The 27,477-nt window shown below is 44.0% G+C and overlaps 1 protein-coding gene across 1 annotated transcript in view; it reads right to left on the bottom strand.

Annotated features, from left to right (window-relative positions):
• TRABD2B (TraB domain containing 2B) overlaps window positions 1–27,477 on the bottom strand; it is a 302,432-nt gene that overhangs the window by 116,814 nt on the left and 158,141 nt on the right. Inside the window, exons 3-4 of the mRNA XM_063344883.1 lie at window positions 23,041–23,187; window positions 5,959–6,133 (exon numbers count right to left, since the gene is read on the bottom strand). Of these exons, the coding sequence (XP_063200953.1) occupies window positions 5,959–6,133; window positions 23,041–23,187 (322 nt within the window). The remainder of the gene's footprint in view (window positions 1–5,958; window positions 6,134–23,040; window positions 23,188–27,477) is intronic.

Raw genomic sequence — 27,477 nt, 5'->3', positions numbered from 1 at the left:
GCAGGATGAGGAGGGAATTCACCTGTTCTGAGGATAGAAACGATCAAAAAAAATAATACTAGTTTTGCTCTTCCTGCTCTGGGAGAAATTCCTCTGTTTTCATGGGAACACACAGATATCTACGACAAAGCCTGTATCTTTTTTTCTTGCAGAACATCTCAGGAAGTTAAACCTAATCCATCAACATTAGGTACCTAATCTCAGCCATCTAAGCCTACACCTGATCAGAAGATGTCCCACTTTCATGCGCATCGATCCCTGTTAATACACACCAACTTCACCAGGGGCTGTGGCCACCAGCCCCCTCTGGCTTCCACCACACCATGGCCAACAGCCTGGGTCTTCTCCAGCCTCGCAGATGCAGGGGGCTGCTTGGACCTGGTGGGGTGGGAAAAACATGTGCTTTCCTTCACTGCAGGACTGTGGTCCAGAGACAGTTTGATCCCCTTCTTGCCGTGGGAGCTGCTTTGGCACTTGCACTTCAGCTTTCCCTCAGCACTAAAATAATATTCTCCATGATATTTTTTTTTTTTTTTTAAAAGTAACCAAACACACTGTCTTAAAGCCTACTGATTTGGCTGCTAATAAACATCGTGAACTAGAGCAGCATCCGAATTTCTGAAGCAGTAAATCCAGCTCTCAGATACAAAACTGACAGCTCTCATAAAAGAGAGAAAGAAAGAAATGCAAGTAAGTAAAACATCCTAAGGAAATTATCGTTCAAATCAAGTGCAGACATAAATTTATCCATCTGTTATCATAAGTGTTACTCAAAAATTATTCGCCCATAAAAATGAAATAAACCAGAGTGATTTTTTTTTTTTTTTCTGCTTAAACATCGACTTCATGTGTGCAGTCTTAGTTGCCAAAATATTAACTCTTTTTAACAGCCCATATGCTCTTGGCTGCGTCTCCCTTCCTGGACTGTAAACGGACGTTTATAAATTGCCTGTATATATCAGGTCTGAGGCGCTTCACTGTTATTACGGATCAATAATTCCTAGCAACCCCGGATGGATTTTCAAAACACAAAAACCAAGAAAACCTCAAGATTTTACTTGAAAGTACTCTACTTTGCTACCTTTATTCACTCAAAGGGAAAAATTACCATGCCTGTTACCTGAAAAAATATCATCTCACTGCACAAACAATAAATGCCGTTTCATTACTGGAGTGTAGTTACTGTGAATATCGGTATGGTGAGATTTTCACATTAAGTCTGAATACGGTAAACCCTGGCAGGAGAAGAATGAAGTGTACAGAGCTGGGTATAGACCCTGGTCCCATTTTACCCAAAGATTGTATTTTTCTTGGAGAGGAGAAAGAAATTAAAGTAGAAAGAATAAATGGCTATTTTCACTTCTATGTGTTTTATAGAGGAGTAAATTGGAAGTCTGAACTGCTCCAATGCATTTAAATTGCAAATAATGTCACAGAAGGCAAGGAAGGGGGAATCTATTGAAAAAATCTACTTTTTATTTTTAATAATGGCAGTAAACTGAAGAGCTCCATTTAGAAATGTGTAATTATTTTAATACCTCTAACTGAAACAAAAAAGGAAATTAAGATTTTTCAACAGCATAAAAATGCTTTGCTTCACTTTGTGGATCTAAAAACTGTTTTATCTCAGCTTGCTTGGATATTCAAATGCCTGTCCCCTCACCAATCCTTCGTTCTCAGGACTTGTCTGTTCGATGTTTCATACCCTCGTGCTCACTTATGGACCAGACTGAACCACCTCTTCTACCACAAGGTCTTTGGGGCTCAGCTCCAAACGGCACATAACAAAAGAGTTTAACTGGGAATCCCGGTTTACAGAGGAAAAAAAACGATGACACTCAAACGCTTGGGGTTTTGATCGACGTCTGCAAGAAGCGGACTTGCTTTTTCAGAAGCAAACAGAAAAATTCTGTTTCCCTAAATGCCCAGTTTTCTACTGAAAAAAAAAAAAACACCCAAAACTTCCAGCTGACTTTGGTCAGCCTTCATTTAAAAGCAAGGTAGGAAGAGGAGGGTAAAAAATTCCATACACAAAATAGCTAATAACCAGACCATGAACATGTAGGGTTGCACAGACAACTAAATGAATTGCCTGCTATATTCCAAACAGCCCGACAGCCACAGCTTCACTAGGAAATAAGTATTCTTCAACAAAACAGCAGTGCTTTTCCCGGGGTGACTTTTGCTGTACCTGAGTGGCACTCTGCACTGATTTCCACGCAATTCTTATTTCTTGCGCCTTTCCTTGGGTTTCATCCTTTTCCACCCAAAACCAGTGGGGATGTTTGCAGCGGTGACCTGACCAGCCAGACCAGGTGGGATAAAAGCACAGGACCTTGCCTTAGGTGAAGGCTTAAGGCCTTTATTTGGGTCTGGCAAGAGGAGTCACTACGTCTCCCACCACCCACGTGCTCTCATCCAGCCAGGCGGGAATTCAGCTTACGCTGGATAAGCTATGGTTTTTCTGATTGGAAAGGAAATTTTTTGTTATGGGGACACTCTACCCTATTTCAACCCAGAAGGGATTTCCGCCAGTCCAAACCCACGACGCCAACCACGCTTTCTGCTGACGGACACCGGCATCCTCCAGCTCCAACCACAAGCGCAGTAGGGCTGGGCTCCTGCACCACCGGGCAGCCAGATCATTGTCTTGTTTGACAACTGAAGCCAGCCGTGACTTTCATCCTGTAAACTACTGCTTTTGGTCATGGTGACCCCTGTGTGTGGTTTTGAGGTTCTTTTTTTTTTTTTTTGTTCTAAACAACAGTACATACTCCTGGAGGAAGGGGTCTATAAAACATCTTGCTGCTGCAGTCATTGAGAAGGATACGCTGAACCGAACCAGACTGTCATTTGCAAAGACGTCTGCATCGTGTCTCCTGGCTTAGTCAAGCTCATTAAACTAATGCAGCGTTAGACACTACTAACTACCCATCCATGGCACTGGGATCTTAAATCAAGCTGAGGATGGTGCCCTGACAAAGCAACAGAGCTTCAATTGCTACATGCTGCTGCGCAAAAGCCAGGTAAACCTAACGACAGCAGTTTCCAGAAGGTATGGCTCCCCACGGTGAGGCCACCAGGGGAACCATGTGGGGCTCTGCCTCGGGAGGGCTCTTTTCAGGGTGGGAGGTTGTCCCCAAGCTCCAGTTATACCTGTGAGTTACAGGAGGCCACCACGTCCAAATGAATCATCGTGCAGGGTTTGGGAATCCCTCTTACAGCAGCCCGGGTCCGTAACATTGCATTTGGTGAAGTTTTTCCAAGGTGCTTTTCTCATAACAGGCTTATTTTCCTATTTAGGAAAATATTTATTGTCCTCATTTTATTTGCCAGCACAGTTTTATTCCATTCTTCCCTTCCCAGAAATTATGATGGCGATTACGAAATTTGGAAACCAATTCATAATATACATACGTAATTAAATTATTATTCATTCATTAGTTCCAATACCCTCAAAATGAATGGTTTAATGCAGAGATCATGCTTAGCATAAGAACAATACTTTTTGGAATATATTATTCAGAATATTTTTTTTCAAATTATTTCCTCTCTATCATGTCAGTCTGAAATATACAGGATCTTCACTGAAGCGAAATAACTTGCACTCTTCTGAGAGCAAACGGACTCCTGCAGACTCCATTGTGCCTGTCCTAACCAAAGGTGCATTCCTAAAATTTCGCACTTCAGAATTCATGGGAATATGTGAAAGCCTCAACTTTCATCAAAAACAGCCTTCAGTTTTATTCAAAGCAAAACCAAACCCTCAAGGTTTTCGAAAACAATTTGAATTCATGACATACCAAAAAACCCCCTCAAAATTCAAGAAATAGATATAATAGATTTAAGAATGCAAAATAAAAAAATGTATCAAAAAAAGCCACTCTTGTAATTCAGTGCCTGAAAAAATACCAAACCAACAAAAACCTTCAGGAGAAAAACTGGATTTGAATCATATGAGAAAATGAACTTGCTTGCACTTTGGCCACATAAAAGTTTTGGCATTGAAAAATTAATAAATTTCTCAGTACTTACTGCATGAAGGAAAAAAGCACCCTGGAGAAGAAAGGAGGAATTAATTGTACTTAAAGTGGGGACGGCCTGCAGGGATGGCCCGCTTCAGTGAGAAAGGCCGAAGGGATGGATGCTGGAACAAAGCACCCAAAACAAAAAGTTTGCCTCGGCGTCTCCCGCACCCCAGTTTTCAATAAACCCTGCTGCACGCGTCTGCTCTGTCTCCTTACAGTTGGTGATGGGAAAAAGAAATAACCCAGCAGCAAAGGCTGTTTTCAACAGCACCAAAAACAGGGAGCAAAGGACAAAATGGGACTTGGTCTTTATGAGCCAGCTTTCCCAAGCGGTGCTGCCCCGGAGCTTCAGGTAGGTAGCTTCCCCTTCTCTGATAGGGACGAGGAATGAAAGCTCAAACCTTCCACAACTCAGACATGACTTTCTATGGAAACCAATGTGTAATTAGTAACCATTTGCTTAATTTCGTTTCTGTTATCTGCACATACAAATAACTGCAGTGGATCGGATCCACGACCCACCTAGTCCAAGGTCCTGCTTCAAGCCGTGGTCTGTAACAGATGCCCAGGAAGAGCATGTACAGCGGGCAATGATGTCCAGTCTGTCCTCCCAGCTCCAGCATATACCGGCTAAGAGACTTCCAAAACCAGAGACCACATCAAAACCATCATGTTCAATAATCTCTGATAGACCTTGCTCCATAGGTTCAACAAGCTGGTCTTTATGAATCCCTGTCCAATTATGAATGACCATGATACATTTTCCTACTGTAAAAACAGTTAAGCAAAACTCCTCGGACAGAAATATCAGGCAAGCCTGAGATTAAATGAGCTTGGGAAAATTCAGCCTGGATACACTCAAAAAATAAATACATCAAAATGCATGTATCTCTGCTAAACCCCGCAGTCTTTAATCAAAATTCCCACTGAAGTGAGTAGTGAAAGGCAAGTTGTTGCCAAAGTTCATAGCAAGAGCCATGGGATGAGAAGCAAAGTTCTGTCAAAAATGAGGAATTGTCAAGGAGGGGGAGCAGGAGGAGCGGATCGGTTCTCGGCACGACAATCTGGGGCTGCCTTGAAGTCGAGGGAGCTCAAAGAGCCACTTAAGCCGGTGCTCAGGACTCTGCTGAACTGGGGCCTGAACAGTTATTATTTATACTCTTATCACACAGAAATGTGAATTCCATTGGAAAGGAGGGGGGGAGGGAGCGGGGGAAAAGGGGAGAAAAAGGACAGTAGCACGTACTGTCACAGACTCACAGAAGTACTGTAGATATCTTTGTTCCGCAGACTGCACAGAGAAAATTTAAATAGGCAGAGGGACGCAATGGATTTTTACTTAGTGATTTAAAACGCTGGTATTTAGCTACACACATGACTCATATGCTCATTCAAAAACCAGCCAGTCTGTACGGACACACACCACCGAAGCAGCTAAATCAGCCATCAAGAAAGCCTAACTACAGCAACCCCCAAAGGTTCGAAACCCCAGGCCAGCACCCCGAGCCACGCACGCGTGCCTACGCCACAGCAAGGGTTGTCGTATTCCCGCAGTCGCTGCCACCAGTGCCGGGGCTTGCAAACGCAAAGGCACTTCACCCATCTCCTACACCTGCAGCCACAAACACAACCAGGGTGCAAACATGACCCAAGCACCCCATGGGCTGGGCTGGGAAGGGAACAAACACAACTGCGTGAAAAGCACGAAGAGCTTTACATTTCTACTATCTATCTGATAGACAGCAACCCACTTCTTACACCAACTCACTACATCTCAGGAGCAGGTTTAGACAAAGAAAAGCCTTTCTTCTTCAAAGATAAGTCCCCTGAGAAATCTTCCTGCAGGACCAGAGACAAAATCCTGAAGCGCTCAAACCACTTTACTTCCAAATCACAATAACCGATTAAAACAGAGAAATTCATGCCATACCTGCTCCAAAGGCAAAGAAGAAACTCTTGTCTGTGTTCTCCCTTAGAAGCGCCATCACTCTCTTCCCCATCCTCTCATTCCTCTTGTAGATGAGCTCCTGTCTGAAGTAGCTGTCTATCTCCTGAGCCGTCACCTGCTCGTGGGGCGGGAGGGTTGTGTTGATGAAATTAGGGACCTGAAATGGAGAGAGAGAGATAGAAGCTCAGGTGACAGTGGTTAAGTAAAGCCCAAAACACGGGATGTTTTAATCTAGCCTTATTTAAACCACCTGAGCATCACTATCATAGAAAAAAACCCCAACACTGCAGGATGGGAGTTTGTGAGGTTGCTAGGAACTCTACAAAGGAAAAACAAATCACCATTTAACACACAGGGTTTTTTGGAAATTAAACTAGTATTTTACTAAATGAAACTGAAGTTGATTTTGACTTTTCTCTGTTCATTCATCAGAATGTAGTTCTAGGTGCTACATTCGGGTGACTTTCTAAAACCTTTACTCTGTGCTTGTTCAACGTAGTTCATTGGCTATTTAATACCAGAACAAGTCCTGTAATCTGTTCTCAGACAAGGTCACCGTGAACTTGAGTAAGGACTGCAAGATTTGGCTTGTATATGCTCCTTTTTAATAACCTAACTGTTAAAAAGGCAGGAAAGTTTAGCAAATCCAGACGTAGGAAGATGTAAACAGGGTAAACTCCCACATCTTTCTTCCAGCTTTAGATGCTATTGGATCTCACCAGAGAAGACCATGCATTGCAGCACGTAAATCCCTGGAAAGTTCCTGATATTTCCAGGGAGCGGAAAGGATTTCCACAAGACCAGCTCCTTCAGTCCCCATTTTTGCGTTCATAGGCACAGAAGAAAAGTGGAAACCCCAAGGACCATTCAAATCAGGGCAGCAGAACCAGGAATGAGATGGGACCAAAGCTATAGCAGACAGACAATCCAGAAGTCTCTGGTTATTAGGACAGGCAGCTTGTTTTGACATGATGGTCCTGACATGGTACCTTGACATGGTGGTCCAAGGTCTACCATGAGGGCTTGGGAGCCCACGGGCCCTGTAGTGAGAAGTGCTGTAGGTGGACAGTGTTTGACGACCGCTAAGAGGACCCAGGCACCTTCAGTCAATTTTCTGTGCCTCACCACTGGAAAGCAGCTTAAGCTGCAAACCCCAGATTGAGATTTCTGAGTCCCCGGGTACATGTAAAGCTGCCAGGATTTCCAGTGTTAATCTGTGCCGGTGGTAATGCTATTGCCTGATCAGCCCATACGGGGAACATCCCTCACTCACTGTGCTGAAATACTTGATGCAAGGACACTGTTATTTTGGTTAATTTTTTCTCTGGTTTTCTACTATACCAAATTCCTGTACTCGTTTTCTAAAACTTGCGTTTAGTCTCCATTTCTCAGACCACCTCTTACCTTCCCATTTGGCCACATGATTTTATGACAATTTTTCTCTCTTCCCACCCTCTTCACTCATATCGCGCCTCCAAAAGCTTTCAGCAGCTCTTAGGGAATGAACTAATTTCCATCTTCCCAGTGGCTCTCCTTAAAGCTTTTTCATTGCAGCTCTCCGAATGCGTGGGGGACAGAGTAGCAGAGATTTCTCACCATGCATTATGCAGAAGGACAAGTCTAGGCCTTGCTCTGAATTCCCACCACAGGTTGTACCCAGCTGGGTGAGACAGAAACGGGCACCGCATCTCCTGAGCTGGGGCATCCCGTGAGGCTGGAGTTCATCTGCTGCCAACAGTGACCTGCCCTAGCCCATTGGTCCACGTGGACCAGGTGGACCTTTGATTTTCCAAACATTACGACTTCACAACCTGCTTTGCCAAATCACTGTAATTCTCACAGCACATCCCTCCTTAAGGGTTCAACCGCATTACCCTGAGTCATTCCTTCCTCCGGGCTTTCCAGCATGGCTTGGCTTTGTCAGCGTATCTTGTGAACTCCTCAGAGCATGCAAGAACTTTGCACCTTGTTCTCAGTTTAGCCCTCTGCCAGCACTCAACAAATAATAACAGTCCCTTGAAGCCAGACCTATTGCAGACACCAGTTTCCTGTCAATACACACGGAAGCTGCCTTGATGTCTGGCGAGAACGTGCGTTTGTCTCAAAGGGACGCAGGAGCAGCCTGCTGGCGTCGGAGGGGTAAAATGCCGCTGGCTACGGCAGCAAAGGATGTCGTGGCTTCAATTCCTGGTGAAAGGCAGGGAGAGATTTTTATTGTAGGAATAACGTCTGAGCAATGAGTAGCCATTTTACACTTGCAATGACCTCTGCAACACACAGCTGTAAATCAGTCGGTCCAAGTAGATATCAAAAGCCTTTGCATCTCCTCTGTACCGAGGCTCTGTGTTTAATGGGTTGATGTAGCTGAGCCAGAAGCCTTCGGAGGCTGAAACAGAAGGTGAAATTTTTTGAGAACATCTGAAGGCTCAACACCCACATAAGAGAAGCCTCTTCTTCCCCGCTTCTGGCTGAAGGGAAGTGAAGGCCGGGAACTGATGGGACCTGGTCTCGAATCACCTGTGATGCTCTGGGGCAAAGCAAGGTACGGCGTTGCTTGTGAGGACAACCTGCTCTTACCCAAAGTGGGAGCATCAGTGCTGGGGGATTGAATGGCTCTGGCATCCCACTCCAGCCAAGGGAAAGCTCTGATGCTGGAGGTCCGGATGGCCCAAGGACAGAAGACGTGTTCAGACCTTGGGCAAGATGATCTTTGCCAAGAAGGCATACACCTTCCTTCAGCTTGTGCAACTCCATCACTTGCAACCCTACGTCCACATTCAACTCATTTTTTTCCCCCTCCTTACCTAACCTAAAATACCATCCACAAAATGCATCAATTTACTTGGCTTTTTTTTTTTTTTTCTCCTCCTTTCTCTTCTGTGGGAAAGAGTTTGCCAATGGCAGAGAGATAAATTTAAAACCAAGGGCTGGGTTTTGTCAGCATTTCTCATGCTTGCCCAAGGAACAAGACAAAGGAAAGCATCACCTCTAGAGGCACATCATCAGCTACCGGTCCTGCTGCACCTTGTGCATTCCTGTATTTCTAATAACTGCTCCATCACTGGCAAAAATAAAACACGTGCGTATGTTTCTGCGTGTGTGTGGCAGAGGACAGAAGATAAATGATGGAAGTAAGTGTGCCCGTACACAGTAGTGCAACCACACTCTGAGCTACGACACTGGCCCCATTAATCACCTCTGCTCCTCCCTGTATCGCAGATCCTTTCCACAGTCGGTGACATACACCATGCCTGGCTTCAAGGAGGCAGCTGCTCCTGTTGATTTTAGAAACCCTTTGGATTCCTAACCACCAGACAGGGATCAGGAAGTCAAGAAACAGTCGCATGCAATTAGGAAGCTGTTAACTGCAGCCAGGATTTAAGGTTTGTGTTTTTTTTGAAAAAAGAAAATCTGTTGTTTTAAAAGGATGGACTAAACAATGCACCAGAGGGGTGCACCTTCCTCTTCCACTTTATCGAATATTTTTGTTTCCAGTCAGTATGAAAAATAATTTCAACATTTTAATGATGGGTGTTTGCTGTTTTGAACTGAGAGTGAATGGATGAGACGTTTCCTGTGCCTGTGGGTTAGGGACCGACCTCCTGATAACAGCTGAATACTGCTACTAGTATTGAAATGTACAGCGGGGTGGATGATGTGACTGTTGAAAAATCCTGAGTTCTGAATTTGCTGTTCATCTAGGAGACCAGCAGTTGGTCAGCAGGAAAACACAGTGCTACCCATCACCTGGGGCGCGCTCGCTTTGTAGTGGATACACGCCAAGAGAGAAATAGATTATTCCTGTCCAGTCTCTGCGAGCCGTGCAGCTTTCTGAGACTCCAACCAACTCATACGCACACTATCCACATATTTCCCATGGAAACTCAATAATATGTTTCATTCAGAGGTCTTCAAAAGAAAAAATATTTTGTTTGACTGAATCAGCTAGAACTCTTTCTTTTTTCTATTCCTATTTACTTTGGGTTATGGCGTTCCTATGGACAGTATAGATGGACCCCAAACTCAGTCATTAGGCACAACCTGCCTGTTTCTTAGTTACGTTTTTGAGGTTAAAGGAAGAGAATATGAGAAGAAAAAAGAAGTTAAGTCCCAGTCTTGCAGAAATTTCTTCCCCTCCACGCTGCCTGTGTAATTTTACTTGAGTCAGTATCCCTGATGGAATATATGTGTGGGTAAGGCTCTGCGCACACGTCCGAGCTCACAGTGCTGTGGGATGCGGGCCATAATTCTTCACCTTTGAAGTCAGTGGGAGCTTTAGGAAGAAGAAAGAGGAAGGATTGTGGAGTGGTTATGACACTACCCTGAAAAAATGGTTCTGTTCCCATGGGCAACACAAATCTCTCGCATGATCACAAGCTTGTCATTCGGGTTTAGACCTTCAAAGGGAACTCAGCACTTAACCTCCACTAAGTATCTTTGAAGCATTTGGCTTTATTCCTCCTGTCTCTCAAAAGTCCATCTGTAAAATGGGGACAGCAAGGCTTTCCAACTTGAGAACGGATGTTACACACAAGGCACTGGCTGAATCTAGCTGTTGAAGGACCCAAAGGAAGATCCAAAGTCCAAGACGATGCTCAGCGGTAACCCCTCTTCCCACAAATACTTTGTGGAAGGAGGTTGGGATTCTGCTGCAATCATTAGCATAAGAGCTAGCAACATTCTTTAGCTTAGAAAAATGCTTCAGCCATATCTCAAGATCTATGCTATGCTGTCTGCTTTGTCAATAGAGACAGAGAGAGAGAAATGGGGAAAAAAAAAAAAAAAAGAGAAAAGCAAAATATATTGGTGCAGAGTCTTTTATCACATTTAGGGCTTGCTGCCAAAGTTCAGCCAAAAATTCATAAACACTGGACTATATTTAAGTACGTTTTCTTATTTACTATTTTTTAATATTTGGACAAATTTTCTGGGCAGAGGCCCGATGCCAGACTTGTGAGTATATATCTGCAAATAATTTTTTTTGGACACATATAAGCACCATCAACTTTAGTTAATTTTTTTTTTCCCCTGCTTCGGATCTATTGGCTACGGTGGAACTGCTCTAGATTCCGTCCAGCATCAAATCACAATCAGATGTGGAGGAACAGCGTTATCGTTCCTACCCCAATAACGCTACATTTCCCAATCCTCTGATAACCTTTTTTAGTCTTGTTCTGTTCCAGTGATGCTAGCCTGGAACGTGCGTTCAAATTGTAAGATTATGTCAATGAAAAACCAGTACTACCAGCATTAGAATAAAGGGCTGTGTGCGCTTTCTTGCCTGCGTGCAGGCAGAGGTGGTCTTCAACTGTAAGTCTACCTGCAGATGGAGAAGAGGAAGCTGAGATAGGCAAATGGGAAGCCAACCCTTGCCATGGGAAATCTTTCCTGCCATTATCTTCCTATGTCTTGGTCAACCCTTTTGGCTTCTGAGACTCCTCTCTCCCACTGTTTCCTAATCAGCAGATAACTAATGGCTTTCCAGCCTCACCCCCTGTGCAATGTCCAAACTCCAGACTGTCGCAAGTACAGAATCATCACTGATCCTTGCAAGGGAATCTCTTAACAATAAAAATGCTTTATTTCTCCTTCTATCCCCAGAGTGTTTGCAGGCTAAATAGAGAAAACAGGAGGAGGCACACCCAGGGTCATGTCTATGGCAAGGCGAAGAGTTGGCCATCAGCTTCCCGAGTTCCAGTCCAGCACCTCCGTACAAACCCCATCCATCTTTCCCCGACAGGAGGGCTTGGCCTCCGTGCTAGTAATCCTTATCTCCAGTTGTTAGCAGGGAGTTGTTCCCAGATCACACCGACCGCATTAATTTTTTTTTTTTTTTTAAAAACATGATAAAGATTGCTTTCTCTTTATTAGTCTTCTAGTTTATGAGCTTTACGTGGGCAGAGGCCAGAAGACAAGTAAGGGATCATGCTTTGAGGGATTTCCCCTGTACCACGCAGGTCAGGAACTTTTATATGGTCGACAGCGCTACGCAAGATAAGGATCTCAAGAGCTGACAGCGGGGCTTACAGGGGCTGCCAGGGAGCCAAAGCAGCATCCCGAAACCCGCCAGCTCCTCTGACAAACTGAACGGCCCTAAATTCACACCAGCCCTCCTTGGGTCAGAGGCTGACATCTGAGCTCGAGTTATCATTCGTTTATGAGGGGAGGATACCCTCCCGTTAACCAGCCTTGACAGGGCATTGTGGTTTTTACGGCAGTGCTGCAAAATATACTGCTCTGGGCTTGGAAGACACCTGTTTCCCTATGATTTATGGACCTTTCTGGCATCTGGGAGAGCAATATCCACTTACTGCAGCCTCTGATACAAAGGATTCAAATAGTGCAAAGCGAATGGGCCTCAAGAGCAAGCATCTCCACGAGGAGGACGTGGCTGCTGCAGAGATGAATGCTGCTGCTGACTGGACTAACCAGCGCTCCTGAGTTTCCATCCTGACGGAGACCTTCACTGGCCAAGGAGGAGGTTAATCTGATTTAGCCCCAAACTGGCAGGTACCAAGAAGATGAGCTTCAGATTGTTATGGAAAAGGGAAGCCAGGAAGGAGTTCTGCAAAATGGTGTCCAGTTCAAGAACATTGTGATTAACCCATTATTGCTTTCTTCTAAGCACCAAAATTTAAAGCAATACATTAGAAGCCTGAGTGGACTTTAAGTGAGTCTTTGATGTTCAGGGTAAGTCAGTTGCATCACTTTTTTCCCTTTCCCAGGGCAAACATCTACCTAACATGGGACTTGAGAATATATTACAGGCACATCCAGCACATTTTGCAGGTCGCAGTCAGGATAATTATGTCAATTTAGTGGATTTAGTGCTGCTAAAATGGTTTAATCAGAGCATACCCTGACACCAAACTCGGATACAGATTCAGACTGATCTGAAGTCCCAGAAACACATCCCAAGCCTGTGTTCATCCAGTTTTCTTCCCACCCCTTTGCAGAAAGAGGAGCAGTTCCCCAGGGACAATTCTCACAGCAGACGGAGAACCGCAAGTTTTGAGCACACGTCAAAACCCCAGTCGCAATTCCACCACCCACACTCGCCCACCAGCCACCCTGCCCGGCCACAGCCGTCCCCGTGCCACCGAGCCCTTCGGGAAGCGCTGCTGGGGTTTGGACCAACTCGGCATTTCCACAGCAGGAACAGATTTTCCATCACGTCCCTTGGCTTAGCAGGAGTCTGTAGGGTCCCAAAGCTCCTAAAGCCAGGAACAGCCATGAAAAACTGCAAGGCAAAGGGCAGCCAGCTGTCCCTTGGTGGAAATTGTGGTCTTGAGAACCAGTGTCCTAACGGAGAGGGGCTTATGAACCCTGAACTATTTTCTGGCTCTGATTCACCGCAACCGGGATGCGTTGTTGCAGTTTCCAGCACTTCTGCTCCACTTAGGCATGTCTAATCCTCTCTGAGCTGAAGACCTCCTATCGTGCTGCATGGATAAGGACGCCCATTCCCATCCCGCAGGGGGAATTCAGGCTCCCAGGGCAGAGGCTGACGTTGGGGTGTCTCACACCCCCATGCCAATGAGCCCAACTGCTCTTTTCCAAGGCGTTGTTTCCTCTGTCTGCTGCCTCAGAGGAAAGAGGCAGAAGGCGAGTGGCCCTGGCAGCCTGCCTGCACCCTTCTCCCTGGAAATAGCCATGAAGAGGAGGAGAAGGGTCATCTCTCACAAAGCCAATATTGTAGGGCATCAGAAACCCACAGAAAATATCTGGATGATGCTGGAGAGGGGGGTGGAAAGGCAAAAATGCTTTTTACTTGAAGGGAAGTGAGGAAGGAAAGAAAGTCCCAGTATGGCACAGCAACTTGAGTGTGAAAACAGAGGTCTTTGAGTTTCAAATTGGCCAGCTCAGGTCTATGAGCCACTGAAGCATCCAAATTGGTAAACAGAGGAAAATTACAAACAGAAGACGTGGAGGGGGAAAGCTGGTTGAAAGCTAGTGAAGTCTCTATGGGTAGTGCATGATACTTTTAAAAAACAGCTCTGCAGGTGGCACAGAAGTCCGGACGCCTGTGTCCTACAGCTTCAGCCCCACCACACCTGCGTGGAGACCCTTCCTGGGAGCCCCAAACGCCCCCTTGCCATGGCTGTTCTCCCAGGTCGCACCTGGCCAAACGACAGCCGCATGCCCTGCCTGGTTTTACCTTCTCCTCCCACACTTTAGGGTTGAAAAAGCAAGTTTAAAAAAAAATAATAACAGAAGGAAAAAAATAAAAGCAGAAAGGCGACAGGGATGGGCCACGCATCTCAAAAACAGCTTGGGGGGGCGATAGGTTTATCCCTGTTAAAAAAGACTTTCAACAAATCCCTGAGAAGTCATGACCTCCATGTATGTTTTCTATTTGTTTTTCCACACCAGTTAAATAGTTGCTTTCCAAGCACTTAGGAGAGAAAAAAAAAAAAAAAAGTAAGTACCAGCAACCCCAACCCCTCCCCCAAGGCCTCCCTCCCCACCCCAGCCCCATCCCTGCTCCCCTTGGTAGCGATGCCAAAATATGCAGCCGGCCTCTCTATCTGAATGAATGTTTTGATTAAAGAAATCTTAACAAAACACAGTCAGAACAATGATCCCGGCCCCGCTTCTGCAAGCTTCACCCAACTATGCAGTGTATATTTAGGACCAGATTACAGGGACCTGTTCATTAATTGAATAAGGATGACAAGCCTGCAGTGTATGCAAATCAAGGTTTGGGTTTCAGCGGGGAGGGTAAATCCTAACTACCAAATGATACTCCCACCCCCTTTAACACCCCTTCAACATTGGGGTTTTTTTGAGGCCAGCTTTCACGAGCTTGCAAACATATGGAAAAGTTCAAGTTTTTCTATTTCCCTTCCAAATGCTTTGTTTCCTTTGACAAAGAATATTATTTTTTTTTCCTGTTCTGACACTAAAACCATCACCTATTATATTGCCATGACACCCAAGTAAAGATACCGATCAAAGGGCAAAGCAGGGCAATAAAGTGAAAAAAGCTGGGGCCAGAAGGTTTGGGTTTGGGGTTGGCTTATTAAAGCATTGCAATTCTTTTTCCAAAGGTATTTTTCATTTTGTCTTCTGTTACACAGTGGGAGAACAGCTGGTCAGTAGCGGGTACAAACTCGGGTTTGGTTGTCTTGGATATATATTCTTCAGGGTTCTTCAATGAGTTTCTTCCCACCCCCGTTTAGTGTGACGCTAGGGAAAGCCTGGACGTTTAGGTGAAGTTTGCAATACAATTTTAACCCAAGACAAGCGTGATCCAAAAGATATGGTTTGCAAAATATCACGTCACTTAGCAAGGAGCAAAAAGCTCGTTAATTAACGCAACAGCAGCTAGGCTGGACACCAGATCTCCGGAGCTGACACCACAAGGCAGAGCTTGGAATGCTGAGATGGCCCCGTCCTTGTCTTCGGTCCTAGCAAAACTCCAGGCTACTCCCAGTCCAACCAGCCTAAGCTTTCTAGTCATGCTGGCATCTAGAACAAATTGGATCATGACTTTCAAACTAATTTTAGGGTTTTTTTTAAGGTGGGGTTGTTTGAGAGGTCTAGTATAGGATGTAAAGTTGCAGAATATCTCCAAGAAAGCGTTTTGAAATGGAATGGGGACCAATCAGGAGAAAAATAAGGAATAATTCAGATGAAGTCAGTGAAGTAGAGACAAATTAAGTTATCCTTGAAACTGACTTCTTTGCATCTAAGCTAGTGGAAGTGTGTAAGCCTTGACTTTGGGTTTATCAGCAATCACCTCTCCCAGTGGAGAGAAGATTCCAGGTCTGAAGTCACCATCAGAAAGCACAATCAGTTTACACTGGATAACCTGATTTAAGTTGTTGGCTATTCAGGAACGCACAACAACAGCGTCAGACCAAGAACTGTTGTGTCAAGGAGTACCCAAGAACACAGGCTTTTCAGATAATGTCTAATACTAATCCTGCCAAGTCAGCCAGGACAACCAAATTGCCCCCTTGTCCCGCTTTTTCTGCTCCCTGTCGTAATGACGTGACAAATACATTTTCTGGATAAAACACAAAGGGAGAAAAAGCATTTTGTACATTCAACCCACAAGATATTTTTAAAAAAACTAACAAGTCTTTTCCATTTCTCTTGAACAAGTCTTTCCAAGAAACACTTCATAAACCAGCTCTTTAAAAAGAAGGGATAGTAAGTGCTTTACAGCAAACATACAGCAATGCACAGAAAGCAGCATGCTACTACATTGAACTCTAAATGTTTTTACCAATCACTCCTTCATACGCTTTTATAGTTTATTCCCTTACTAATAAATACAGGTAGTCAACAATCCTTGAAAGTTTTTAATGTAAATCAGCTCTTCTCTGTAGGTGAATATGTTCCTTTTCTAATAACGCAGCGGTCTTTGAAAGAAAAATCTTTGCCGTTAAATGCCTTGTTCCAATTTCTCTCTGACTTTCTCTCCTCTCCCATTGCTTTCTCCATGGAAACTGGAAAGAGGAAGGAAGGAACTTCCAAGGTAAGGCAACTCTAAATGCAAACATGTAATGAAAATTTTCAAGCAAGAACCTATTTTGAAAACCTGTAGCATGAAAATTATCTGGGCATGTTCCAGATTATTAATAAAAAAATAATCTCTGCAGTGTTTTCCACAGCTCTGTCATCAACAAGTAGACTTAACTCTCACAATCTGGATCTGTAACCAATTTTATGAAACACATAAGCCAAAATATAATATTGCTCCAATCTGGAATCCTGTTCTGACATAATATGAAAATTAGACTTGGAAAATTTTGGCTGCGCTTCTGTTTTTTGCTTCCAAATGCTCACAATATACCAAGACACAAAGCTGTAACTCAGGTGCAAGTGGAAAGAAAGTACGATCCCACAGCGGCAGATCAGGAGCGATTCTGAACCTCGGGAAGGCAACACCGCTCCAGCAGCATCCCGTGCTACAGCCCAAGGAAGAGAAGGTGGGAGACATCCTCTGCTCGCTATCGGGGCACAAGCGGCGATGAGCAGACGTGTCGCCAGACACCCGGGCAGAGTCGGGACTGCCATCAATGTCATTATAACACGCACTCCTGGAAGCATTACTGACCCTTCGCCTGGACCCAGAATAAGAAACTGGTGGGACCCGCACCCCTGGCGCCCGGGACAACCTTGCACTTGCTTCGCTGGAAAGCCTGTAATCATTTTCCCTGGAAGAACGAGAGGCTGTGCCAGTTCGCCTGCACTTTGTTACAGCTGAAAACGATAAGATGCTTCCAAAGCATTGCGTTACAATAGCTGTGCCTTCGGTTTATGGATTTATCTTCCTTTGCCCTAGATAAAACTCCATTCCTTGGACAAATTCGGTCTGCTTGTCATTCAACACTCTACCTAATGGTCTCAGCTGTGTGTTTCTGCAGTTATTGAAGCTGGGGCATTCCACAGATAGTTTTCATTGATTTGAGAAGTGAGCCAGAAACACAGTTGTATTTTATCCAGAACGAGAACGGGGCAAGTTAATGATGTAATTAGAATTATCAGGACCCTTAAATCTTAAACAGCAGGTTTAAATGCAGGATGATAACATTTTTAAAGGAGTACATAACACAACCTGGTGATTTATAAACAGCAAGTGCATTGTGAAGTGGTGGACTAAACCTTTTCTTTAGTTTAGGGAGGCTGCCTACTGACACGGTGTTAGCATATGGATGTCTAATGTGTTATCAGGACCATCATATGCTTTTCAGAAGGCAACACCCACTGCTCAGACACTGTGTTTCAGCGTGAGTCCGTGGGATTTTGAACTGCAGAGGCAACTCAAGACAGGGGTGACATCATTCTAGTAAGTTGTACAAAAAGCTCAGTTCTTTCTGACGGACACAGATTGAAGGAGGCGGCACAGTGAGCCCCAAAAGGGGTTGAGACGTGTCTGCAGGCTGTGGTGACAGCCAGGCAACTTCATTGCACAGCTTGCTTTTCTGCGTAGGATGAAGCCAAGACCTCACCTCTCCTGGCAAGAAGTTGTTTGTTATACTCAGGTGTGCATAAAGCCTGTAAACTGGGTTATTCACTGGCCTAACTTGATTTCTTTCTTTTGATATTTGGATGATGGCTGGGCCCACTGTGACTCACACTGCTGAAGGCATGGCAATATTCTCCGTTATTTCAATGGGCTTTCAATACAGTCTAAACCACACACAGAACATAAAGGCTCTCTAAGCGAAAGATGCTTTATAAGTGGCAGGAATGACTCTAGAATTGTGTTGCTAACCCTACGTGTGACAGGCAAATAACAAGTACTCAACCAGTAGGACCTGGCCTGAAGAAAACGGTCGACAGAGTAAGCAGTGTAGCTGCATGCCTCTGGTACACCAGATCGGCAACACGAGAGGAGAAACCACCTTCTCCTGGACAGGAGCCTCTCCTCAGGTCAGGAAAAGTGGCTGAGGACAGAAGAGGAGAAACAGCAGCTGGAGGCTGCAGGTACAGTTTTTGGGAATGGTTGAAGGAGAAAAATCTCAGCCTCGGCTTTTCAATTTCCCTCTTAATAAAGTGTACACATATTACAAGGAAACACAGAACCAGCTAATTCCAGGCTGGCAAACATGAATCTGCTTTACAGGATTTTCCTTGAAAAATTGAACATCTCAAGACCAACCACAGGAAATAAATGGTGCATGATATCCCTGAACACAAAACTCAAATGCAACAGTTCAAAATGTTTAAATAAAGACTTTCACATCAGATTTAGGGAATAAAATATTAGATAAATTGCTCTGCACCCTCCTTTTTCCTCACCAAAGCTTCAGGTCAATAGGCAATTTCTTAAGGATCTCAGGTAAGAAAAAGTATTCTCTGGGGGTAGGTTATTTTCTGATTTTGCACTAACAGATTTTTGCATTTTAATGTCTCTGGACATACTGACCTCAATTCCCTTGTGAGAGCGCCAGACAGAATACAGAAGTTAAAGCTGCTGATCTAATCTGATGCCTCGCTACTTATAAAGAATTTTTGTCAAAAGGAGAGAAAGAAACTATGACTTCTTTGAGGGGGAAAAGTCTGAAGAAAAAGCAGAAAATACGCCTATCCTATCTTTAACTTAGAATACTTTCTCTTCAGTATCATTTTGACTCTCTGCCCAGAAACTCCATTGTAAGCCTCTTGACTGCAGAAGTCACAGGAGAATCAAGTGTTCGCAGAAGGCTGTAGAAGCAGGAGAGATGTTTCCTACTCCACTTTTGGGTCATAGTCTAACTGAATAAACTCAGCCCCTTAAAATTTTATTAAGTTTAAATAAGGATTTATACATTTGGAAAACTGGTGCCTGGAAACAAAATTTAAGAAAAAGAGAGAGAGAAAGGAATGAAGAATGTAATATAACCACAGGAAAGCAGAGGTGTTTCCCCCTTTCACTGTTCTTAATTAAAATAAAAAAAAACAAAACACAAAAACCTGAAACTGAGTAGGATTTGTTTAGTCCTCCACTGTCATCAGTGCTGATGGCTCTGGCACAGGAAAGCAGATGGGATTTGGGGGCCTGCTCACGCCCCTCCATTTCAATCACCTTGCCCTGGCTAAGCTGGGCTTCCCAGCCCCAAGGCAGGCAGCATCTCCCTGGGGAGGTCCTGTCCCCGTCCCGGTCCCTGTCCCTGTCCCCAGGTGCCAAAGGAGCTGTTTTCTGACCTGGTGCCCAAGCTCAGTGCCTTCAGTCTAGGAAATAACTTTTCCTGCATTTTTCCTCCCAGCACCGTCCCTTCTGTGCACTCCCTTGGCACAGGCTCAGCCCCGGGGACTCTGCCCTCTCCCCCCAAACACCACGGCAGTCAACAAGACTGGTGCTGAGGAACTGCACATTTCCCAAACTCCCCTGGGGAGGCTGAAGAGGCTCGAGAAACTCATCCGTAACACCTCATATCTACAGTATTACTATTCTACTTCTGGTCCTTCTTTCTGCTCCAGGATAAGTTTTGCTCTAAAGGCATCTTGCAGATGGGTACTGAAGATGCTCCATCTCCCAAGATTCACACTAGAGGAATTTAGTTACTGCACCTAGATATATACTCCACATCACGACCACCACCACGGTCCCCACGGCTGTGTTAGACTTTCCCAGCTACTTCCCGGTTCATTACGGTGACCTAAACCAATGGCTCTGAACTGAGGCAACTGATGGACAGGTTCACCTTTACTCTGCAGCTCCCGCTAACCTTCAAGGGTCAAGCAGGGACTAGTAGCCTTATGAACAGCCCCCAAATGAGTCCTCAGAATGAGTTACAGCTTTCTGCGGGTCTACATGCCTCTGTGGGACAGAGCTGAATCCCAGGCCTCCACCATCACATAAGCGTTGAGTCTTACAGCTCCATTCCTGATCTTTTGTTCCTTTCTGTGTGATATTTCAAAGTTGCATTAACGGTACCAGCTCCAAGGATTTACCACACCTCTGAAGAGCTGGGCCAGCAGTTGGATGTCATGGAAGAACAGGCACACCTCCTAAAAACACTGTGATACTCCCATCTCCCAGGCTTGGCATGGGTACCTACCCTGAAGTTTAAGTGATGATACATCTCACTTGGGATATTTATAGTTTTTCTGCACTTGGAGGCCAATCACTTGTTGTCACCTGATGAGACCTGCAATACACTCTCAGCACGTGATAAATCCCTGTGCCTACTTTATGTCTCAAGAGAAAGATCCCATGTGTAATATTTAAGCCAGACTGATCTAATTTGGTAACCAAAGGGCAAAGAAACAGTCCATCATCCTTGCAAAAAACACACAGAATAAATTTGGAATTACCACAACTGGCAAAAGTTGACCTGAATAGGGAGTTTATTTTAGGTTTTCATTTTCTATTTTGTTCTGCTTGCAATTAAAAATAAATGGTATAAAGCTGGTTTATAAAAACACTACCAAACAAAAAACCTCTTTACCCAAATTAAAAACAACAACCGAGAGAGGAAAATGCTCCACAACATTTAGAGTTCTGCAGGGACTAGTATACCTATAGGGATTTTAATTTTCCATAGCCTGTAAGCGTTATAATCTCTATCAACTGTGTGCACTCTGGGACCATGACTAACACCAGCGCTTGAACTCTGATTGGTTGTTGGATTCTTTCTTCTTTCTTTAACACTGTTTTTAAACTCACATTTGATCCAAGAGTTTGCAGGGATAAAGGAGTTTTTGCAGCAATCTATCTGTTCCTCTCATGCCTAACTCACAGGTCTGTTATAGGACATGGTGTCAACAAGTCACAGATGTCCGCAAGTCAATGCAACCAGTGTGAATGGCCACAACTTGTCTCAAGGGCAAAGGCTTTATTGCTGGGGAAATTACACTGATAGAGACTAAAAGATGACACGGGACATTCAGATGCCAGCATTGTCTTTGTGGTTTTACCTACTAGTAGTCCTTTCTTTGCATCCATCGCAAAGATACCACCCCACTTTGCAAGAGTTATTTCTCCAAAATCATTATGTACTTTCCTCGTGTGCTGTGCCTTGACATTGCAGGAATAGTTAGAACCACCGACTTCTCCAGGATCCTTTAAAGTCATGAGCTCTCTACCTTTTCTAATTCACACATCCCATCTTTGGAGACATATTCCTACCTGAGTTGCTTTCTTCCTTTACTTTTCAGTGCAAGGCTGTCCAGCTCTGGCAGCTTTGGTACTACGCAGACTTCTGTTTCGGTACTGCCATGTTAACCACCCCGTTATGTCCTGCTTAGTCACGCGAAAGCAATGCTTCCCTTTCTAGGACTGGATTAACTGGGACAGCACAGGGGTTTTATCCCACTCATTACCATCAACCACTCTTTCTGCTATTTGAAAATGATAACCAGATAAGAAAAAAGAGAAGACATGACCATTTGTCCAGAATTTAAGGACCTCTGATTGTCCAAGCTGATGTCTTTCCTCTCCTGTCAAGGCACAGGCTAGTTCTGTGATAGGTGACATGAAAGAGCAGCTACAGATGCTGATGGGTGTCTTTTACATTTCTACCTGGAACTTCTCAGAGGGGCACACAAGACCTCTGGGAAAGAACCCGAGCCATGGAGTGTGGCTGGGCGACTGTTACCTTACAGCCAGGTTAGGGCCCTCCTCGCTTTCCCAGCTGTTCCTCTGAGAAACAAGCGACCCAAAGAGCCTTGTGCAAATGGAGATAGCGGTGGCAAGATAAGATGTCTCAGAGACCTCTGTCTCAATCAACAGACTGAGCTTACCCTATCTCAGTTCCCTCTTGAAGTCACATAGTTATACTTGATTTGTGTTTGCTAATGGTAAACCACTATCATGATTTAATAGACTTTCATTGGCAAAACATATAAGGAATCATAGAAATATCTAGGTTGGAAGGGACTTTTAAGATCGAGTCCAACCATCAACATAACACTGACAAAAACCATCACGCAACCATATAATACTGTGTCTGCCAAAGTTTATACGGGTCCACTCCAAGTAAGTCACTGCACCTGAGACAGGAACCTGGGAACATTTATCAAAAAAGGAGAGGCATGAGATGACATCCAAAGACCAAGTTTCCATAGAATTAATGGGAAAGGAGAAAGAGGAACCTACGTATTAAATGAGAATCTCAGAGTTTGCCACCAACTATCAAACTGCTCTGGAAAGCAGATTTCTGCTCCATCAAGAGTTTTTAATAGCATTGGATAACTAAGATAAACAGAGACGGAAGGGCTGCCTGAGACGCATACAAAATTATTGAATTATGACATGCTTGAGAAGTTGTTTACTTTATAGAGTATTTACATAAGGTTCACTTCCTTTTCATATATAAGCTCAAATATTACAAAGATTTTTTTTTACCCCCCTTAATGAGGGGATTACATTCAACAGCCCCACAAACATCCATAATTAACGTTTTTTTCAGGCACATTCCTAGGGAAGTTTTCCAGGCAGTTCCTTCCCTAGAACTCAAGCAATATCAAGGAAACCCCACTCTCACCAGGCAAACGAGACACGTGCGGAAAGAAAACACAGGGCATCAAAAGGAAGAGGGGAAAAGAGGAGAGAAAGTGATGACCGCTATTAAAACAGCTGATTTGACCTCAATCAACTGGCCCATCTGCAACACTTTTTCTTACCTGAGAAGTGTCATGGTTGAATATGACAGCATTCAGGTCTCCACAGTTATAATGCTTGATGAGATCTTCAGTGGTATATGGGGCTTGCAGACTACCTGCTCGGAGGCTTTCGTGTTGGAGCAGAGTTTGGTTTAGGGCAAACAGCACCTGTAGAAATACACACAAGAAAAACAGGTGAGAAGTTTAAAATATTGGGAATCAAAGCAGAAAAGCCTAAGAGGCCAAACTTTGAAAAACTCTCCTGCACCTGAAGTCCATTGACCCATCCTGGCTTCCAGGAACAAGGGCTGATCTTTAGGCATTCCCACCTGGAAGCGAAGTCAGATGCAAGATCCCCTACTAGCAGAAGACCTTATCACAAACCCCTTGATGTTCCACACAAAGTACAACTTCACACACATTTATATTGCTTAGAGGCCACGGTCTGAGAACTTTTAGGCTTTCTCTGCTGACTACTTGGCTACATGAGAGACACTGGAATGAAAAAGCCCCCAGATTAGTAATCTTCTATTGCCTCTGACTGTTTCCTGTCCGCTAGCTTAAATTCAAAGCCCAAACTCAGTTGGAAGGTTTTTGATAAAAATCAAAATATTTTGAAGTCACAGTTGTTGTATTGGGACTTTCTGCGTGCTTCCAGGAGCAGAAGCTTCAGGAAATTCATTATTTGTCTCCCTGCTTTAGTCATTCCCCCTTCACGCACACTTTTGCAAAGCAAACAGAGATACCAAATTAAAACACTGTCCCAGAAAACTAGTCCAGTGTCCCCATCCCAAACCTGAAAATACCAAGAAAGCAGAAGCACTCTTTACTAGGTAAATTTAGGTAACCAAAAAAATAGATGCCCTTAAAGATGATATTTTTTTCCTTGCATTGCCAAAAAGGCTACTCAATTTCACATGCTTTACAACCAGTCTTTGTATATTTGTGATAGACTATGGGAATAATTTATACCAGTTACTGAACCACCGAGTCTGGGCTTTTCATGTTCGGCTTTCCAAGAACCTTCCAAACAAACTTGATAAAAAGTAGACGAATAAATCAGAAGAACAGCAGTTAACACAGGTTGTCACAAATTATATAAATAAGCAAATGCACTTCTCCTAAAGTGACATGTAGTGACTGCAAATTCAGAGTTCTGAAAAATTACATTGATGTGTCATTTTTCATGAAAAGACATCTCCTCTACCCCTCAGCCTCACGTTTCACCACATTTTCAGCTTCTCTCCTTTATAACAGCAGTGCCGTACCCATCCCAAAGAATAACCATGATCTCAAAACCTGGGTAAAATAACCCATGCCGAGCTCCAGCTGGCCCAGCTCAGCTGCAGTCTGGGACACATCTTCTTACCTTCTTAACTTGAAGCAACTGAACCCACTTTAAGAAGCGAACCTCAGAGGAGTTTAAAATTAAAAATGTACATAATGTATTTGCAGGATGGAAGTTCTTATTAGTTTAAAATTATGGTTTCTGTCTGAAGGAACGGAAACAGTCAATTGCATTTACTCCTGCAAAACCTCAGGTATATAACAAATATGATCTGAGATTTTTTTATAATAATAACCACCATCATCATCATCATAGTACCTCCAGGGCATTAACAGCCTCTTAGTACAAAGCAGTTACATGCTAACTAACATACACAAATTGGTTGAGGAAAAGCAAATGTTATTTTTTAATTTACTTTTAAAAAATATAAAGACGGTCTTTCAACTGAACCTGTTATACCTCAATTCGGCAATCAGTTCCCCATTAAAATCCATGCCTAAAAGATTTCCTTGCCCAGATCTAAGGGTTTCTTCAGGCTTTTCTACAAAGAGATCAATCTTTTCCAGGACCACAGCCTGCAGTTAAGCATCTTCCTAACTTAGTTTTTCTCTAATTTAAAAAATCTGCAAAAAATACAGTTTGAAAAATTTCTAACCTTTGAAAGGATCTGAGCTTTTTCTTTTTCCCCTAAGGGCTACAGCTCGAAGAGGAAATGGTTCATCCCAGGATTTCCTGGGGATTCTAAACATTTTGGCTAATAAAAATAAAAGCTTAGAAAAACGTTGACATGAAAACTGAGAGCAGAGGTTTTCCCAAAATGCTTTTAGTGAAATCCTCCTCATTTTTGATTTTTTAAACAATGGAGGTTGCTGGATTTTTATATACGAAAATATGTATACACACAGGCGCACACATATACAAACCACTAACAAACCCTGAGGATAAGACAGTATGTTTTATAATAAAATATTAAGAAGGCGATAAACAAATCCTTACTTTACTCCCAATGCCTTTTTTTTTGGGTGTGTGTGTCTTTTTTTTGTTGTTATTCTGCCTTCCTGAGGAAACCAGTCCTGTGCATTAATGGTCTGGGTATGTCTGTCTGTCCCCTCCTAATACATTTGGAATCTATTACCTGAACTCGGTCACATTTGCAGAAGGTTAGATGTCTTAAAGAAAATTGCCTATATATTCCTTGAATATAAGTGCCAGGTTGCAGAAAAGCCCACAGTACGAGTTCACTTCTTATAAGACACTAAAGAGTTCACGTGAGAGGGAATGAATGATTTGGAGTTCATAACAGCAGATGGACCCCCACGCACCGGACCCCAGATGTCATTAGCGTCAGGACGTTGATGTCCCCGCTCTCTGCCTCCGAGCAGCTTTGGGACCTCGAGGTGCTGCTGGCCACCAGCTGGCCTCCAGCACGCTGCTGCCACTGCGGGGCAGCTCATCGCTGGGTTCGAACTCCTGCCCGAAAAGCAACTCAGGAGATTTTATTCTAGGAGGAAAGTTAAAATTAGAATCTCAAACACTTGAATCTGCTAAAGGAAGACTGTAACCACTTAAAGAGCTTTCTAGAGAAGTCTTGCTTAATCAAGCCATAACCACCATGGTTTTCAGACAGGCAGCTCAAAACAAACTTAAAGAGAAGCGGGGTCTCCTCGCAGCCGCCTGCTCGTTGGCTGGATTTGTAGGCCATTTCCTTCAGAGTCAGGTTAAAGCCATCTTAAAACCTGAATTTATTTTTCCTTACTGTTCAGATAATGCCACAAAAACAACGCTGTTTCCTTTCCTTCTCTCTATCTTAATATCAGTGACCCCACGACCTCCAGCCTAAACCTCTATCTGAGTTAAATCTCCCAGAGGTGCCTGAGATTACTGAACAACTGATGACTTCAAAATAAACACACTTAGAGCGACTGCCTATACACAGTCCCACCTAATAAACATAGCAGACAGTATTTGTTCTGGGAAGTGATGGGAAGTTATGACTTTGACTCTGGGAAAGTGCATTTTTATTCACGCAATTTATGGTCCTCACATCAGCGCGCTTTGAAAGCCATTTTTGCATGGCTGTCTCTGGCCCCTGTTTGTGACCAATCAACCATGGACAACAGAAAGGGGTTTTCACCCTCCCAGGAGGAAGCCTTTTTATCTGAGCGATGTCATTCTCCTGTGCAGAGCAGCAGCCCAATGCACAGATTTTGTTTGGATGTTTGGAGACACCCGCCCAGCCCTCGGAGCAAACCTATGGGTCCTGTTTTACTGCCTAAGAGAGTGGGTACCACCAATCCCAGCCAGTGCCAGGAACCACTGGTCCAGACTTTTTGGGAGCCCTTTTGCACAGACTATGGCCATCTCAAGGATAAGGGGGCTGGACCAGTCATTTCTGCCATGGGAAGGTCAGAGGGGACGCAGCAGAGCTGAGATAGGGAAGAGCTCTTGTATCACTGGTGGCTTCGATTGAGGATTCCCCAGCAGGGGGAAGGTCTGTGTGAACCCCAAGTTTTCTTTCTTGGTGAACAAGACTGGGCCGTTTCTTATGTTCATGCCAACTGTTCACCATCACCCAACAGTATCTGTGCTGCTGTCGTGCTTTAACCTTTGCTCTTTTGCCTCTACAATCTCATGCACTTCAGTCGCAACTAAATCTGCAAAGACCAGCCTTTGCCACTCATGTGTAAGCTCACTGCAGGCCTCGATTAGAGACCAAACGAGCCCAGTGAAGACCATAGCTGACAGCTTTACTCATTACCTTGATATTCAAACAGCATTCCCCCCACCCCTGCCTCTGGATTACAGAGCCAGGAGTCACACGTGAATGGAAGGAATGGGTTACAAAAGTCTACCTCACATATAAATCAACTTGAATACTTAAGGCGTTTAAATTTCAACTTCAAAAAGATCAAACGTTAGAAGACCTCCAAACCCCTCACACGAAGTGGGCAGACAGAACTGCATTGGGTCGCAAGGTCTGAAGGCTGGCACTGCATAAAAGTGTTGGTATCAGCAGCGAAGCGAGTTGCCTTGGGACAGTTTCAACTTTGTTTTGCAAGCCCATGGGAGAGGCTGGAGGTTTGATTTTATGCAAGATTTTAATGAGATTTGGCTTTTAGTCAAGTAAATCCAACCCACAGAAACAGACCTAAAAAAGTATTTCCACCTTT

This window comes from Chroicocephalus ridibundus, chromosome 8 (genome assembly GCF_963924245.1).
Source record: "Chroicocephalus ridibundus chromosome 8, bChrRid1.1, whole genome shotgun sequence".
Taxonomy (NCBI): domain Eukaryota; kingdom Metazoa; phylum Chordata; class Aves; order Charadriiformes; family Laridae; genus Chroicocephalus; species Chroicocephalus ridibundus.
This window is presented reverse-complemented; position numbering and strand designations above follow the sequence as displayed.